Source organism: Gigantopelta aegis, chromosome 1, assembly GCF_016097555.1.
Source record: "Gigantopelta aegis isolate Gae_Host chromosome 1, Gae_host_genome, whole genome shotgun sequence".
NCBI lineage: Eukaryota > Metazoa > Mollusca > Gastropoda > Neomphalida > Peltospiridae > Gigantopelta > Gigantopelta aegis.
This window is the reverse complement of record NC_054699.1, coordinates 37,496,608-37,516,213: the sequence shown is the minus strand read 5'-3', so window position 1 is coordinate 37,516,213 and position 19,606 is coordinate 37,496,608. Positions and strand designations below refer to the sequence as shown.

General features: G+C 39.3%; 2 protein-coding genes and 1 long non-coding RNA gene across 3 annotated transcripts in view; all 3 read right to left on the bottom strand.

Annotated features, from left to right (window-relative positions):
• The window catches only part of LOC121379212 (NFX1-type zinc finger-containing protein 1-like), a 20,942-nt gene extending 17,270 nt beyond the window's left edge, over nt 1–3,672 (bottom strand). The window contains exon 1 of the mRNA XM_041507758.1: nt 3,200–3,672. Within this exon, the coding sequence (XP_041363692.1) occupies nt 3,200–3,672 (473 nt within the window). The remainder of the gene's footprint in view (nt 1–3,199) is intronic.
• A 4,407-nt stretch (nt 3,673–8,079) lies between these two features.
• LOC121368470 lies at nt 8,080–10,489 on the bottom strand. Its single transcript, XR_005957523.1, has 2 exons — nt 10,407–10,489; nt 8,080–8,255 (listed from the first exon to the last, which is right to left on the bottom strand). It is a non-coding gene; the product is annotated as an uncharacterized LOC121368470 (long non-coding RNA).
• Nucleotides 10,490–12,725: 2,236 nt separating this feature from the next.
• The window catches only part of LOC121379123 (monocarboxylate transporter 12-like), a 7,261-nt gene continuing 380 nt past the window's right edge, over nt 12,726–19,606 (bottom strand). The window contains exons 2-5 of the mRNA XM_041507641.1: nt 18,272–18,416; nt 16,606–16,749; nt 14,994–15,140; nt 12,726–14,215 (exon numbers count right to left, since the gene is read on the bottom strand). Coding sequence (XP_041363575.1) covers nt 12,726–14,215; nt 14,994–15,140; nt 16,606–16,749; nt 18,272–18,416 — 1,926 coding nt within the window. The remainder of the gene's footprint in view (nt 14,216–14,993; nt 15,141–16,605; nt 16,750–18,271; nt 18,417–19,606) is intronic.

Sequence of the window (19,606 nt, the reverse complement as noted above, 5' to 3'; positions counted from 1 at the left end):
TGTTTATAATAATTCTTGCAATAGTGCTGATTTCCTTATATTTGTAATTTATAAAATAGTGTGTCTTTTTTAATGTGTTTAATTCATGTGGCAGTGAGAAACGTTTGTTTATAAGCCATGGAAAAGTGTAGATCTACTTTTTTTTTTTTAATTCGTGTGCTAATGGGGATATTCTAATCGTTTATAAATCATGTGATAGTGCGGATTTTCTAAGGTTTATAATCCATGTAATAGTGTGGATATTCTGACGTTTATAATCCATGTAATAGTGTGGATATTCTGACGTTTATAATCCATGTAATAGTGTGGATATTCTGACGTTTATAATCCATGTAAAAGTGTGGATATTCTAATATTTATAATCCATGTAAAAGTGTGGATATTCTAATGTTTATAATGCATGTAAAAGTGTGGATATTCTAATGGTAATAATTTCTGTAATAGTGTGGATCCTACATGAAATTTTCTGAGATTTATAACCCATGTGATAGCGTGTATGTTTTAATATTTATAATTCTTATTGCATTACTAGTGTGGTTCGTCTAATATTTATAATTAAAGTAATATTGGGGATTTTCTAATGTTCATAATTATGTGTTTGCAAATCATGTAATGGTGTGGATTTTCTGTTTATAAGTCGTGTACTAGTGAGAACTTTCTAATGGTTGGAATCCATGTAATACTGTGGATTTTCTGTTTATATATATATATATATATATATATATATATATATATATATATATATATATATATATGCATGTATATGCTTTGCAAAACTTCAAATATAAATTATATAACAACCTGTATAATGCACGGTTATACATTGTTATATGCATATTTGTCTTTCTGTGTTTTCTATCTATCTGTCTGTCTATCGGTCTATCGGTCTGTCTGTCTCTGCCTCTCTATATATATGTCTTATCTATTGATTGATCGATCGATATCTATCTATGCAGGTGGCATATATTATACTAGAATATTTAATAAAACTATTAGTAATTCGATTAATGTATACATGTCATGTGCATGGTGTATAATATACAAATGAATTTGGATTTAATACTTAGTTTTGATTCGAGGTTTTTTTTCGTCAATAATTCATATGTTGCTCAATTTTAAAATTTCATCATATTATACAATTGTATATGCCGTGTATATTGAGATTTCAGTTTTGCTATTTTAATGTTTTCGAATGTTGTAATTTACAATAATAATACAAAAGCAACTATTTGTTCGAACTGTTTTGCTAAAGTATGATAAGCCTAATGGCCATGTTGAGTAAATTCCACTTTCAGTACTGGTATACCGTGATAATGCTCAACGGTCTTGGTGTTTATCATCGTATGAACGTCAAAAATATAACGTTCAATTCTTAAATAAATTAGGCTACATTTTAAGGAAGAGGAGGAGAGTTAAGAAAACTCGTAAACTTCGTACGTGCATGAAACTGTTCATGTACACGGTCTCCAGTGTTAAAACAGGTCGTCCGCGGTGCACGAGCCGGAGGATGAAACCTCCTCCGTGGATCCATTCTCTGATTGGGTTTGCCCGTTCCAACCACTGGCCCACGACTCGTATAGGATATCATGTCTGAGAAAGTGCATATAAAAGATCCCTTGATGATAATGGGGAAAATATAGCCAGTTTCTTGTCATATTACGTGTGACAATTATCTGATGTTTTGCATTCATTAGCCGATGATGTGCTCTAGTGGTGTCATTAAACAAACCAAACTTTAACTAATATATGAAAAACAATAAACTTTGGTACTAAGTTTATGAAAACCTTCCCCTCCTCACTTTAATGTTTAACAACTCCCCAACATCAAAACGCATCGATAATTGTGTATCAAATGGCTGGTAACGAACGATAATTGTTTATCAAATGCCTGGTAACGAACCATTTTTTAACAGCACCCCAGTACAAGAAGGGCATCGGCTACTGGGATGGAACACTAAATATGGTATCGTATTATCCTGGAGACGAATATATGATTCATACAATTACAATGTCAGTGTGTTGTACCAGTACAACTATAGGCTTGTACCGGCCCAGAACATACCCCAAATGTAATCCAGCATATATCATATTATAGCGCGTGTGTATGCTCTTTTGCTAAAAATAAAATTAAAATAAAACTGTGGGTATAGTAAATAGTTGATGAAATGGTACAAAAGTTTTGATTAGCACTGTTTTGCACCACATTAGAAGAGAACCAATCCAACTGGTTAATGTTAACAATATGTTTATCTCGAGTTTTCTTAGTTACCTATTCTGTATGATTGCTTTTGAAATGTAATAAACACCTTTCTGTATCCTTTCTTTGTTTTGTGGAGATGGATCCTAAACTTCATTGAAAACGCATCACTCAATTTTCACTCATTGCTGTTGGTTGGGTGAGGTTGTTGTGCAACACACTATATCCCCAATGTTTGAATACAGTAACTGGGTGTGCGGTTGTTGTGCAACACACTGTATCCCCAATGTTTGAATACAGTAACTGGGTGTGCGGTTGTTGTGCAACACACTGTATCCCCAATGTTTGAATACAGTAACTGGGTGTGCGGTTGTTGTGCAACACACTGTATTCCCAATGTTTGAATACAGTAACTGGGTGTGCGGTTGTTGTGCAACACACTGTATCCCCAATGTTTGAATACAGTAACTGGGTGTGCGGTTGTTGTGCAACACACTGTATTCCCAATGTTTGAATACAGTAACTGGGTGTGCGGTTGGGTGTGCGGTTGTTGTGCAACACACTGTATCCCCAATGTTTGAATACAGTAACTGGGTGTGCGGTTGTTGTGCAACACACTGTATCCCCAATGTTTGAATACAGTAACTGGGTGTGCGGTTGTTGTGCAACACACTGTATCCCCAATGTTTGAATACAGTATCTGGGTGTGAGGTTGTTGTGCAACACACTATATCCCCAATGTTTGAATACAGTATCTGGGTGTGCGGTTGTTGTGCAACACACTGTATCCCCAATGTTTGAATACAATAACGGGGTGTGCGGTTGTTGTGCAACACACTGTATCCCCAATGTTTGAATAGAGTAACTGGGTGTGCGGTTGTTGTGCAACACACTGTATCCCCAATTTTGAATAGAGTAACTGGGTGTGCGGTTGTTGTACAACACACTGTATCCCCAATGTTTGAATACAATAACTGGGTGTGAGGTTGTTGTACAACACACTGTATCCCCAATCTTTGAATACAGTAACTGGGTGTGAGGTTGTTGTACAACACACTGTATCCCCAATCTTTGATACAGTAACGGGGTGTGCGGTTGTTGTACAACACCCTGTATCCACACTCTTTGATACAGTAACGGGAGTGTGCGGTTGTTGTACAACGCACAACCTGTCCCAATCTTTGAATATAGTAACTGGGTGTGAGGTTGTTGTACAACACACTGTATCCACAATCTTTGAATACAGCAACTGGGTGTGCGGTTGGTGGCAGTTGGTGGTATGAGCCTAGTATTACGCGGGAGCTGACGTAGAGAAATGCTAAAGCCTGTTGTTTCCAGTATGTCTGTCCGTAGACGTAGCAAGACGGAACTAAGTATACGTATGTGTAGATATTAGATATAGTCGGCACTAAAACGGTATACCCTGGCGTGAGGTTGTTGGGTCGTTTGTAAGAAACCTCCCTCGGTGGACCCATTCGATCTTCACCGCGTCCCAATTCAAATAGTTTACGCTCACGCTGGAGCTACTGTAAAGTTGGAGTGCATTCAGGACGGTGGCGTAATAAAGGGTGGAGGGCACGGGATCCATCGCGCCCCAATCATAATTGTTTTGGTTTTACTGTATTAAATTTTATAAAATCATATATATATATATATACATACATAGTGTGGGTTGTCCCACTCCCCCCGAAGGACACAACATTCTAGAAAGGGCAATTTTAAGTGTCGAAGGCAGATACCCCGAGCTCTCTCTCTCTCAAATGGAGCGTTATGTGGAAGGGGGATTCGAGGCCATGCTCCCCAGAAAAGTGTGCCTTGAATCATTGGTCGTCACACCCTAATCGTCGAGTATGTGGGTCGCGCATCGCTCACGTATGAACGCCCCCATTGGTGTTCCAGTTTGATTTGTTTAACGACACCACTAGAGCACATTGATTTATTAACCATCGGCTACTGGATGTCAAACATTTGTTAATTTTGACATAATAGTCTTAGAGGAAATTTTTCCATTAGTAGCAAGGGATATTGTATATGCATCATCCCACTGACATGATAACACATACCATTCCTATGATATACTAGTCGTAGTATGGCTGGAACGAGAAATAGCCCAATGTATCCATCGACGGGGATTGATCCCAGACTGACCGCACATCACCACTGGGCTAGCCCCGTCACCTCATGTCCAGGGCTGTACCCTCCTGAGAATTTCACCTTTTTTTTTACTCCAGAAAATAGCATACACATCTCAGAGTTTAATTTGTAGAGTTTTTCATTTGTTTATAAAAAGTAGTGCCCCCCCTAGGATTTTGATCAGGGTACGGCCCTGACGTCACTGGACTAGAGGCAAGCGACAACCCGACGATCAGAGGCATTATAGTAGCTCGAGTCCCCTCCAGCCCTCCCCATATTGATATTGATATGTAGGGGAAGGCTAGAGAACACCCTATGTAATGCTTTGGCAATCGTTGACAACCAAATGGTCGTAAGCTACTGTCTAAAATACACTTTATTGTTTTCCTAAATCTAATGCCATAGAGCTTTAGTTTGATTATTCTTCAGTCCAGTCATGCAATTATATTTACACGTTGTTAACCAGTACCAACGCTACATGAAGAAACACACATTGCTCTAGGTCACAAGAAGAAAGTTCTGCGCAGGTTCGTGTCGCATATGTGCGTAGGGTTTCGTCATGTAGCGTTGGTACTGGTTTAACAACATGTAAATTTAATGTCATGACTGGACTCGAGAATTATCAAACTAAAGCTTTGTGGCATCAGATTCAGTAGCTTGCGACCATTTGGTTGTCAACGAAAGAAAGAAATGGTTTATTTAACGACGCACTCAACACATTTTATTTACGGTTATATGGCGTCAGACATATGGTTAAGGACCACAGATATTGAGAGAGGAAACCCGCTGTCGACACTTCATGGGCTACTTTTTTCAATTAGCAGCAAGGGATTTTTTATATGCACCATCCCACAGACAGGGTAGTGCATACCACGGCCTTTGATATACCAGTCGTGGTGAACTGGCTGGAAAGAGAAATAGCCCAATGAGCCCACCGACGGGGATCGATCCCACACCGACCGCACACCGAGCGACCGCCTTACCACTGGGTAACACGATTGCCAAAGCATTACATAGACTTTCCTCTAGTCTTCCCTTACATATAAATATCAATATGGGAAGGACTGGAGGTGACTCGAACTAACATAATGCACTAACGATTGGCGGTGATTTCTAACGCCATAGTTCATCAAGATTAACGTTGATTGAAATCTTGATGAACTAACACCAAAGCTGCCAAACATCGTTGGGTTGATCGTCTGGAAAATATTGGATATGTTTTATGCCAACGACAAACGTTAACCTGGCGATTACTGATCGTCGCCATTTTCTATTTTTAGAACCCATCTTACGATTAGGGGCCGGCGGTTTAGTGTGAATTGACATTTAATGACACAATTTATTACATTCAATTCTTAAACTGAGGTCATTCCCATTCAAAAGGACTTCATGTCGCACATTCATATGTCATTTGAATATAGAGTAATGGCTGACTGGAATTTCAGTTCCCCCCAAAAAGGACGTTGTTTTAAGCTTGATATTATACGATAAAGAGATTATTATCCTCGTGTGTTTCGGTATTGTCAGTACCATATTATATTAGGAATAAAAATAATGTATTATGCTCACAAGAGGCTCGCATAATACTTTTTTTTAATACATATATATGATAATGTAGTGTATAATAAGTTTGGAAAAAAACTTGCAGGGCTATGTCAAATGTTTGGATTTCATGTAATGAACGGGCGAGACGTAGCCCAGTGGTACAGCGCTCGCTTGATGCGCGGTCGGTTTGGGATCGATCCCCGTCAGTGGGCCCAGTGCACCACGACTGGTATACCAAAGGCCGTGGTATGTGCTATCCTGTCTATGGGATGGTGCATATAAAAGATCCCTCGCTGCTAATCGAAAAGAGTAACCCATGAAGTGGCGACAGGGGGTTTCCTCTCTCAATAGCTGTGTGGTCCTTAACCATATGTCTGACGCCATATAACCGTAAATAAAATGTGTTGAGTGCGTCGTTAAATAAAACATTTCCTTCCTTCCTTCATGTAATGAATGGGAGATTGTTTAGTGACCCATTTGGCGAGTTCACTTGTTTAACCTACAATGGTGCTAGTTTAGTTGATTATATGATAGCTTCTTCTTCACTTTTTCCATTCAGCTCCGACTTTGGTATAGATTCTCATGATTCATCCAACCATTTTCCTTTATACTGTTCATTTAGAGCGTACTCAGGTGTTCTTTATAGTTCTGATCAGTTAACGGCTAATCTGAATATAGCAAGTTTAGTACAAGGAGACTTTAGTACTAATAGTAAAGTTATGGAACAATTTATAAACCTTTTTTTCGCAAAATAAAAATAAGCTGCTGCATCTTGCTGGAGCCAGAGTAGAGGAAGCATTAAGTACTTTAGTAAGCATCTTTCACTGGGCTGGTGTTGGTAATAGGAAAGTATACATAGGCATTGTTTGACACCCAATAGCCGATGTATTTTTCGTGCTGGGGTGTCGTTAAACATTCATTCATTCATTCATTCATTCATTCTTGTATACATAGGAAACTTAAAAAACAAGATAACCAACCAACCTCCTTGGTGGGATGATGAACTTGAAACACAAAAACATGATACATAGTTAGCGCTTATGGCACACAGGGACACATGATTTAAACACATAGTTGGTAAAAAGAAAAATGCTTATTTCAAAAACCAATATTAAAAACTAATGCCTGACTCAAAAAATCAAACTGTACAAAACAATATAACTTGCCAGCATTGGGTAGATCACCTCAGATTTCTGTGGTATTTTGAACCTGGTAATGACACGTATTGTAGAAAGCCTGGGGAAAGATTGCATTTTGCAACAAATATTTTAAACAGCCCTATTACAGAAACTGAGATACAAACCCATATCATCTTCAACTTATTTATATGACAAGAGTTATCAAATATTGGTGTAAACCTATTCAACTACCACTTTTCAGATTACTTTGTCAAAGGTATTTGATGATGATGTTGGGTACATTAATTGGGCTACAAAAGTCAAACAAATTTTACTTAATTATGATTTTGGTTTTGTATGGCTATGTCAGGAAGTTGGTAATATTGATTTGTTTATCTCCTTGTTTAAACAGATACTTTATGACAATTTACAGCAACAGTGGTTAGCTGATATAAATATATCTACCTCATGTTATTATTACAAGCAGTATAAATGTCTATTGAGTATCGAACGGTACATGCAACTTAACTTTGCGGTACATGTGACAAGGGCCTTGTCGAAGTTTAGATGCAGTAACTTTGGATTAGCTGTAGACATTGGCAAATTTAACAATATAACCTATAAACAAAGATGGTGCCCTTTTTGTAGAAATAATAATGAGGTTTTTTTTTTTATTGAAGACCAGGTACATGTATTACTCGAGTGTAAAAAGTATACGGACTTAAGAACAAAGTTTCTTTTTTATTTTATCAACAAATATTCGCATGTACCACCTTCAATTATTTTTGTGAAGCTGATGTCATTTACAAATGAACTATTGCTGTACAATTTGTCATTGTTTTTGTATCTGGTATGTGTAATAAGAAAGCAAAGTGATAATGTTTTGTAAGTTAACCACACGTTATATGCGATATATATATATATATATATATATATATATATATATATATATATATATATATATATATATATATATATATATATATGTGCTTATTGGTGTATTTTGGGCCTGTGGCCTTAATATTGAATAAACGTGTTCTATTCTGTTGTATATGATATTGACGATATCGAAATAAACTCTGGTAATAACCTCTATGTATTTTATTTTACTCTACATCAACTCTTCCTAGACGTTTTTCTGATCTGACTCTTCTTCCGTGTAGCCCACCTCTCCAACAGTAATATACTGGAGCCGACAAACCCACACGCAGCGGTGTACTGGAAACTGGCAGAGTACGAACCCGTGAAGTCCCGCAAACTACCTACAACAAAACAGAGAAATGATCTTTATCATAATACACTAGAGATTAAACAATACGAACCCTTAGCCGGCCTCGGTGGCGTCGTGGTTAGGCCGTCTGTTTACAGGCTGGTAGGTACTGGGTCTGGATCCCTGTCGAGGCATGGGATTTTTAATCCAGATACCGATTCCAAACCCTGAGTGAGTGCTCCGCAAGGCTCAATGGGTAGGTGTAAACCACTTACACCGACCAGTGATTCATAACTGGTTCAACAAAGGCGATGTTTTGTGCTATCCTGCCTGTAGAAAGCGCAAATAAAAGATCCCTTGATGCTAATCGGAAAGAGTAGCCCATATAGTGGCGACAGCGGGTTTCCTCTCAAAATATGTGTGGTCCTTAACCATATGTCTGACGCCATATAACCGTAAATAAAATGTGTTGAGTGCGTCGTTAAATAAAACATTTCTTTCTTTTCTTTCAATACGAACCCGTGAAGTTCCGCAAACTACCTACAACAAAACAGAGAAATGATATTTATCATAATACACTAGAGATTAAACAATACGAACCCATGAAGTCCCGCAAACTACCTTCAACAAAACAGAGAAATGATCTTTATCATAATACACTAGACATTAAACAATACGAACCCGTGAAGTCCCGCAAACTACCTACAACAAAACAGAGAGATGATCTTTGTCGTAATACACTGCAGATTAAACAGTACGAACCCGTGACGTCCCGTAAACTACCTACAACAAAACACAGAACTGACCTTTATCATAATACACTACAGATTAAACAGTAGGAACCCGTGAAGTCCCGCAAACTTACTACAACAAAACAGAGAGATGATCTTTGTCGTAATACACTACACATTAAACAGTACGAACCCGTGACGTCCCGTAAACTACCTACAACAAAACACAGAACTTACCTATATCATAATACACTACAGATTAAACAGTAGGAACCCGTGAAGTCCCGCAAACTACCGACAACAAAACAGAGAGATGATCTTTGTCGTAATACACTGCAGATTAAACAGTACGAACCCGTGATGTCCCGCAAACTACCTACAACAAAACAGAGAGATGATCTTTGTCGTAATACACTACAGATTAAACAGTAGGAACCCGTGAAGTCCCGCAAACTACCTACAACAAAACACAGAACTGACCTTTATCATAATACACTACAGATTAAACAGTAGGAACTCGTGAAGTCCCGCAAACTACCTACAACAAAACAGAGAGATGATCTTTGTCGTAATACATTGCAGATTAAACAGTACGAACCCGTGACGTCCCGCAAACTACCTACAACAAAACAGAGAGATGATCTTTGTCGTAATACACTACAGATTAAACAGTAGGAACCCGTGAAGTCCCGTAAACTACCTACAACAAAACAGAGAGATGATCTTTGTCGTAATACACTGCAGATTAAACAGTACGAACCCGTGAAGTCCCGCAAACTACCTACAACAAAACACAGAACTGACCTTTATCGTAATACACTGCAGATTAAACAGTACGAACCCGTGAAGTCCCGCAAAACTACCTACAGTCCCGCAAACTACCTACAAAAAACAGAGAGATGATCTTTGTCGTAATACACTGCAGATTAAACAGTACGAACCCGTGACGTCCCGTAAACTACCTACAACAAAACACAGAACTGACCTTTATCATAATACACTACAGATTAAACAGTAGGAACCCGTGAAGTCCCGTAAACTACCTACAACAAAACAGAGAGATGATGATCTGCAGATTTGTCTACGTAATACACTAGAGATTAAACAGTACGAAACCCGTGACAGAGAGATGATCTTTGTCCCGATTAAACAATACGAACCCGTGAAGTCCCGCAAACTACCTACAACAAAACAGAGAGATGATCTTTGTCGTAATACCCACAAATTAAACAAATAAAACATTTTCTTTGTCTTCCTAGAGATTCCGTTTAACGACGCACTGATCTTTGTCGTAATACACTAGAGATTAAACAGTGAATTTTATTTACGGTTATATGACGTCGAACATATGGTTAAGGACCACACAGATATTGAAAAAGGAAACCGGCTGTCGCCACTTTATGGGCTACTATTTTTTATTAGCAACAATATATATTTTATATCTAAAATCCCACAGACAGGATAATACATACCACAGCCTTCGTTGCATCACTTGTGGAGCATTGGCAGGAACGAAAAATAGCCCAATGGGCTCACCGATGGGGATCAAGCGCTTTATCACTGGGCTGTCCCGCCGTTTGCGTTACAAATGCCATACAATTAAAATATATTAGCGCCCCGCCCCCCCCCCCCCCCCCCCCCCCCCAACATAAGGTAACTATACACATTTACTAACATGTATACTGTTATGCAATAGAGAATGTACGAGGGTGTGTAGATTCCTGAAAAATAATTTGCGAGCCTCGTAGGGGCAAGTTTGTTATTTTTCATTAATCTACACTTCCGAGTGCATTCTCCAACTTAATCCATCATCCATTAAAACAAATTACGTCATTACTAAACTAACTTCTGTTGTATCTTTTTAAATGAAAATATTGGTTAAAATGGCAAAGAATATTTACAAAACTAATAACACGAATCAAAAGTGTCCTTTCGTACCTAACCTGAATGATTCGTTGAGGAAATCCTCAGCAGTGGTTGGCTGGAATTAAGCGTGATGCACGTGCTAAACATGTAATCTCCTCTTATTTCCAATTTAGTTTTTTTCCAGAATATATTACAATCACTAGTGTGAGGTTTAGAAGGCTTAAATTACATATTTATTTTATGACGAAGATGTTTGGCCTCATGGGCTAAAGCGTTGTACTTGTTTGCAATGAATATATTCTGTCAGTAGTAGGCTTCAATCCCTTACCTGAATGCATAACAAAGTTTACATTAAATTGCATTGTTTTGCATGTGTTGATTCTTGAAAAACAATCGACACCTAGAACAGTAGTGAGATGTCGCAGATATCGATGAAGAACACTTGTTAACTATACCCAAGTACGTCCAGTCTGTGACCAACTAGTTAACTATATAGAGAATAATACACAATTATCCGTTGGAGACCATTTATCTTACAACAGTTGTTTGACAAATTATTAACACAGGGTGACTTTTCCTGTGTTCTTATTTTCTGACGAATGGAAATGAAATAACATAAGTGACAAGTTGGTGACGTAGTTTCGTATTTTCTTTTCCAACATGAAACGTGACTAACAAGTTAACAACATGGTGATACAGATAATATATGTCTAGGCTCTTACGTGAACGTTAGACTTGACACTGCGACTGAGACCCCCCCCCCCCCCCCCCAAGGGATTGGCATCCGAGCTGTCCTCCTTAGGTCTCCCCTTCGGTCTCTCTTAGTCTATATCTTTCTGTCTCCTCGATTCTGTGTTTCATAGGTAAATTATTCTTATTTATAACACATATACTAAGCACATATCCATGTAATATATAATTGTCATGGTGTACTCGTTAAGACGCCTGCGATACCCATGACACCAATTAAACTACAGCGTGTCTTTCATTGCTCGGAACATATTTAATTGGCAAGTCGCGAACTAAGTAGATATCACAGTAACCTGATCGAAGATGAATTTCACTATATTTGTATTGATTTGCGGGTTAAATATATCAAAACGTATTATTGGAAGAAACCATCTACATTCAAATTAATTCAGTTTCTTGGTATTCAAAATGATAAGCGGCTTCGTAATCTATGAAGATTTTTTGTTGAAGCTACTAATCGTAGAGAACTGGCTGTTATATAATCTGTCTCCACCCTTAACATTATTAACATAATGACTAAAACTACCTGTCTCTATCCTTAATTTCTTACAAACAATTGTGTCCATCCTAAGTATGTTTTACTAAGATGTACATGTACTGCTATACCTTTATTATTAACACATTGTATATTGAATTGCACGTCGCCAATGTAAGGTAAATGGAATGTACATGCATGTAAGCAATTTGCTTTGGTAAAATAAACGAATGAACCACGACAGACGTCAGATTACCAATTAACCAATTCTACATAATGTACTTGTAAAAATAAATATATAAACTGTATTGTTATAAAGTTGACGTTTTAGCACTGTTAAATTATGTAACGAGCGAAAGCGAGTTATACTTCTGGGAACCATGAGGTGTAAGATAAATTGTCTCCAATAGGTACAAGTGTATCATTCTATTTCTTACACATCCCGAATACCCGTTTATAATATAATTCAACGGGAAAACAGAAACATTGGGTTGAAAATGTGTACGTTAATGACGTCTTTGATATAATGACGTACTAAATAACGCCATCCGTGTATGGTTACTTGAGACATGACCTCTGAACAGCCAACCACACCTCTACAAGTGATCAACAACATATATGATCAAGACGATATTGATCTATAACGGGTCATCTATAAGACGGGTGTATACATTTACCTACATACTGTCACAAACACTTGTTAACTACCGAGTGAGAATCTTTTCAGAAAAGTCATCTTACCTATAACAGGGTGAGCAATGGCGACCATTGATCCATGAATCAGCTGAATGATTCCATACGCTTTTCCCATGTTCTCTTTTCCCACGAAGTCGATGAGCACAAGTGCATACAGCGACCTGTAGACCCCGCTGAAGATTCCCTGGATTACGGCGTAACCCACCATGAGAGGGAAGGAGGAGTACTGAGACACGAACAGGGAGGAGGTGGCGCTGATGCAGAGACCGATCATCTGGAGGTGGTGCTTACGGATCACACCAAGATCTGCAAACCACCCGAAAGCCAGTTTGCTTAAGAGGTCGAGTGATCCAATGATTGTCAGTAACAGTGCAGCGTTCGATTGTGAAATCCCATGTTCTATTGCAAGAGCCGGTACGTACGTCAAGTTTGATTTTGTCTGGACAGTGAAGAAAGCGGCACACGCGAACACGGAGAAGAGTGGGCTCCTGAAGACACTGAAATCAAGAGACGTGAACGGTTTCATCATAAGTTGCAAAATCCTTTGACAAAGGGACAAATCAGTATGTGTTTCTGTAGTAAAATGTTTGGCTTTTTCATCTACATAGCCAACATGGTGTCCATTTATTAAGCTGATATCTGGATTTGTAGAGTCATCGTGTTCTCTATTCATTAAACCAGTACCTGGATTCGTACAACCAGCATGTCCTCTGTCTATTAAGCCAATGACTGGATTCGTACAATCATCATTTTGTCTGTTTATTAAGCCAACACCTGGATTTGTACTGCTGCCATGACCTGTGTTCATAGTTAAGGCAGTATCCAGACTCCTGCTGCTACCATGTTCCAGACTCGTTAGATCAATAACAGACACACGTCCAAGCTCCGAAGCACTGGACAGCAGCAGATACTGACACGATTTGCTCGTATCGGTCCCACTGTCCGAAGATGTTCTCTTCCTGCAAGGTACAGTCTGTAATGATTTGTCAATGGTAAGGTGATCACGCGATTTCGCTACAAGACGCGAGTTATTATTAGAATGGTTTTCTATGACATTTACTGCTTTTGAATGTTTCCTGTCGGTTTTGGATACACCAGTGAAACATTCGTCCGTTTTATCTCCCAGTAGACGTTTTTTCATTGCTTGTGAAGATTCTCCCATTGTGTCTTCCATTAGAAGTTTTGTCCTTGTGTGTGAAGATTTTGCTGGTTTGTCTCCTAATAGAAGCCTTTTCCTTGCGTGCGATTTCTTGTAGAAGCTGACAGGGCGTGAAAGCATGCCGCCCACTATGATGTTGAGGTTTATGGCTCCGAGAATCAGGAACGTGTCCCTGAGGGTGAACTCTTCGAGGAGGTAATTCACAAATGGCGGGAATACGCTGCCGCCCACACTGATGCCACAGATGGCGATGGCTGTCGCAATACCTCGACGTTTGTTGAAGTACTCGCTAATGAGAATCATCCCAGGACCGTTGACTAGTGCGTGTCCGATGCCTGAAAGTAAACACAACACACAAGTTATATCAACTAGTAATTACAATGATTACAAACCTAAAGTCTATGGACCCCAGAAAACAAATATAGTAGTGCCAGGGTTTAGGTCCTGGTATCGCTACCTTACAATCATTTACTAGGTTAAACATTGTACATAAGTGAATAGTACTAAATATATAACACATTAATCGAACAGTAATAATGAACATAGATGCATATAAAACATAGTTTATAGTTTCATGGGGTTAACAAATAAGCTTAGAATACTAGAAATAAAGAGAAGGAAGGAAGGAAAGAAGGAAGAAAGAAAGGAAAGAAAAAAGGTAAATTAATTTAAATAATAAAGTTCGAAATTGAAAATAGTATATTTATCATTATTATTGTCATCACCACTACATAAAACAATTTTTTGTAGGATGATGCGATGGACTATACTTATAAATGGAAGTTGTTTATAAGCGGGAAATGCAATTTAAGGTAAGTGGTCAAAATTTTTTTTCGTCGCAAGCAGGGTGGTATGCGTGTGTGTGTGTGTGTGTGTGTGTGTGTGTGTGTGTGTGTGTGTGTCTCTCTCTCTCTCTCTCTCTCTCTCTCTGTGCCTCTCTCTCTCTCTCTCTCTCTCTCTCTCTCTCTCTCTCTCTCTCTCTCTCTCTCTCTCTCTGTGTGTGTATGTATATGTGTGTGTGTGTGTGTGAGGGGGGATGGTGATGGTAGTGTCCAGTTACCCTGGACCACTCCTGGATCCGCACCTGAGAGGATGTATTGCATTGTGACGTACCAAGAACAATGCCTTGCATGCAGATGAGGAACACCACACTGTCCGCAAAGTAGGACAATGTTATTCCTGATGACGTCAAAATCCCGCCAAGAATGATAGTTTTTCGCGCGTCCAAGTGTACTAGAACCACCTGCATTGTAAAGAAAGCTAAGAGAGAAAAGAGGGATAAAAACTCTCAAATCATATAAGCATCAGAAGCGGGTTGCGGTATTAGGCGAATTTCACTCCACCCACACACCCAACCCTACCCCTATTGCTGGCATCTTACGACGTCCTTGGAATCAGTTACGAACCTAGTGTGTGTGTGTGTGTGGGGGGGGGGGGGGGGAGGGGGGATGGCCCCGAAAATATAAATTTTGGAAATGTCCTTTTTAGTTATAAAATGCTCTATTATAAACAGTCGTACCTAGATTCTTGTGGTTTTGTTTTATCTATATGGGCTCAAATATACAGGGCAATATTTTTTCCATCTCTGGTCAGTGTGCAGATTGCTTCTACAGTCACTGATTGTCATTGGCTGGCTTAAAAATCATTTGATTGGTTGTTTGCCACGGCCAGAACTACAGTTTTATTCATATAATTTCCATTCATGAGTCAGATTACACATACGTTACACGATCTACAAAGATTTACAAAAATATTTTAACATTTTTTTTCTCATGAAATGGTACATTTTCATAAGCAGCGGCTTTAAAACATTTAAATTTTTCCAGCTTTCTGAAAACTGAAACGTCATGTACCCAGTTTATATATTTATTAAAACTCAGAATGCAGCTTATATTTTGGACCGAACAATTTTATCGTTGTAACCATTAATTTTCTGAACTTATAACACGATTGGAAGACATCAGAATTGTTATATTCGTTTTCCTTAAATGTCTGTCAACATTTTCGAGGACTCCATTTTGTAATTTGCCTTAAAATATTTTAAATAATTTTTATAAGTACATGTTTTGTTGAACAACATACATGTTTTGATAAAACACTGAACGGTTTTGTTGTAAGCTATACCACTAAACGTTTTACAGGTTACGTAGTTAACAATATTTACTGTCAATGCATGCTACAGTTTTTGACGTAAACTCAGCTACTTAGCGACGAGTTTAGTGCTTATTTGAAGCGTAGATATACTAATAAAAAGGTAGCTATTTGGATAACAACTGCCTGTTTATAAATATTGGTATGCTTTAGAACTGAATGCCATGATATATAGTAAATATACCATTTCGTGATGTGTGGAAACTATATTTTTACTCATAGCTTCGCAATTCGTGAAAATATGTTTTTGACACATTACTCGTTGACATAAATATCGTATTTCAACACCCCCCCCCCCCAATGAAATAGTCTTTAATGTTGGCATTAATTTTGTAAATATTTTTTTTATATTACGTCATGTAATGCGCGTACGAAAATTAGTTAAAAGTATTAATGGGTACTGTAATAAAGAGAATAACCAACTCGCTTCGTGTAATTACGAATATCCCTCGTGAATAAATGTTGTAAAACCCTCACCAAAGACTAGGATTTACCACATTAATTACCTCTGGACAGATGATTATAATTATAATTCGTAATTCGTAATTCCTCGAAGCTGTTATGTTCTACTCACACGCTACACTATACGTAGCCGACATGGTGCCCATCAGCAGTGTTGTCATGGTAACTGATGCTTGGTAGATTTCGAGGAACTCGACAAACAACACCCCCAGCGCCTTCACATAACCCACCAATATGAACAGGTTGAAGAAAAGTGCTACAAAATATCATTTGCGTTTATAAGAATCTGTAGGCCAATTTCACAAAACATCGCAAACTTACTTTTAGTTATAAACAGAGAGGGAGGGAGGGGGCGAGGGAGGCAGGACATAGTCCAGTTGTAAAGCGCTCGCTTGAAGCGCGGTCGGTCTAGGATCGACCCACGTCGGAGAATTGCCATATCTATATCCCACAACGGTGATAGATTCTATTAGTATGTCTCATGGGCGGATCCAAGGGGGGGGGGGACCAGGGGGACGCGTCCCCCCCAAAATTGTTCAAGTGCCCTCAAAATGTCCAAGTGCCCTTTTTGTTTGTAGAATTTTTTTTTTTTTAAGTAAACAATAATTATATTGTAGATAAATGAAATCAAGATTTTCGTGTACATGCGCAAGCTTGCAGATATGTGTCTGTGTTATTGAGTCTCAATGGGGCCCCATTGAGGTGATAACGCGAGTGACGCCAATTTACTTCATTATAGCTAGTATATTATGACGTAGAACTGTAGGAATTCATATTAATTGTAAATATCAAAACTTGTAGTAAGGTGCCCTTTTGACGAGTCAATGTGCCCTTCTTTTTTGGTCCCCCCCTAAAAATATTTCCTGGATCCGCCCATGCTGTCTGATGCAGTGAAATGATGAAATGTAAAAAAAACACGTAGATGTGGCAAAGAGCGATAAAAATGGGCCTATTGGGATATTTCCCGTTACAGTCAGTGCATCGCAACCAAGGCCGTGATATGTTCTATCTTGTTTATGGGATGATGTATATAATATATTCCTTGCTACTAATGGCAAAATGTAGCGGGTTTCCTCTCTGAGACTTAATTTGTAATCTTAATTTTGGACACAGAGGAAACCCGCTAAAAAAATATCATTAACAACAAATGATCTTTTATAGGCACTTTCTCACACACAGGATATCACATACAACAGCCTTTGATATACCAGTAAAAACCCTTTGAGGTAATTAGACCGGCCTCAGTGGTGTCGTGGCAGGCCATCGGTCTACAGGCCGGTAGGTACTGGGTTCGGATCCCAGTCGAGGCATGGCATTTTTAATCCAGATACCGACTCCAAACCCTGAGTGAGTGCTCCGCAAGGCTCAATGGGTAGGCGTAAACCACTTGCACCGACCAGTGATCCATAACTGGTTCAACAAAGGCCATGGTTTGTGCTATCCTGCCTGTGGGAAGCGCAAATAAAAGATCCCTTGCTGCCTGTCGTAAAAGAGTAGCCTATGTGGCGACAGCGGGTTTCCTCTAAAAAAATCTGTGTGGTCCTTAACCATATGTCTGACGCCATATAACCGTAAATAAAATGTGTTGAGTGCGTCGTTAAATAAAACACTTCTTTCTTTGAGGCAATTAGCAGCGTATTCACGTTACTTCATACTTGAATGAAGTGAAAACTCTAAGTGGTCAATGTTTACTTAAATCGTGAATCATTTTGTGAATGGTTAACAAGAAATCGGTCCTAAACTTGTTCACCACTACCACCTCTTGTAGTCGTACATACCCAGCACGGTCATCCACGCCCAGCCGCGGTCAATGGGGACGCCGTCGTCGTCGTCTTCAGCCTCGTCATCCTCATCCTCATCGTCAACAACGACAACAGCGGCCTCAACTACAACTGTTTCACTCAGAAAGTCGTCTTCTGATCTCTGGTTAATAAAGGAATTCACTAAACGTCAGTGTGTGTGTTGGATCTACGTCAGTGTGTGTTGGATCTACGTCAGTGTGTGTTGGATCTACGTCAGTGTGTGTTGGATCTACGTCAGTGTGTGCTGGATCTACGTCAGTGTGTGTTGGATCTACGTCAGTGTGTGTTGGATCTACGTCAGTCTGTGTTGGATCTACGTCAGTGTGTGTTGGATCTGCGTCAGTGTGTGTTGGATCTACGTCAGTGTGTGCTCAACCTACGTCAGTGTGTGTTGGATCTACGTCAGTGTGTGTTGGATCTACGTCAGTGTGTGTTGGATCTACGTCAGTGTGTGCTCGATCTACGTCAGTGTGTGTTGGATCTACGTCAGTGTGTGTTGGATCTACGTCAGTGTGTGTTGGATCTACGTCAGTGTGTGTTGGATCTACGTCAGTCTGTGTTGGATCTACGTCAGTGTGTGTTGGATCTACGTCAGTGTGTGTTGGATCTACGTCAGTCTGTGTTGGATCTACGTCAGTCTGTGTTGGGTCTACGTCAATCTGTGTTGGATCTACGTCAGTCTGTGTTGGATCTACGTCAGTCTGTGTTGGATCTACGTCAGTGTGTGTTGGATCTACGTCAGTGTGTGTTGGATCTACGTCAGTGTGTGGTCGATCTGGATCAGTGTGTTGGAGTCAGTGTTGGATCTACGTCAGTCTGTGTTGGATCTACGTCAGTCTGTGTTGGATCTACGTCAGTGTGTGTTGGATCTACGTCAGTGTGTGTTGGATCTACGTCAGTGTGTGTTTTATCTACGTCAATCTGTGTTGGATCTACGTCAGTGTGTGTTGGATCTACGTCAGTGTGTGTTGGATCTACGTCAGTGTGTGTTGGATCTGCGTCAGTGTGTGTTGGATCTACGTCAGTGTGTGTTGGATCTACGTCAGTCTGTGTTGGATCTACGTCAGTGTGTGTTGGATCTACGTCAAGTCTGTGTTGGATCTACGTCAGTGTGTGTTGGATCTGTGTGTTGGATCTACGTCAGTGTGTGTTGGATCTACGTCAGTGTGTGTTGGATCTACGTCAGTGTGTGTTGGATCTACGTGATCTGGATGTTGGATCTACGTCAGTGTGTGTTACGTCAGTGTGTGTTGGATCTACGTCAGGTGTGTGTTGGATCTACGTCAGTGTGTGTTGGATCTACGTCAGTGT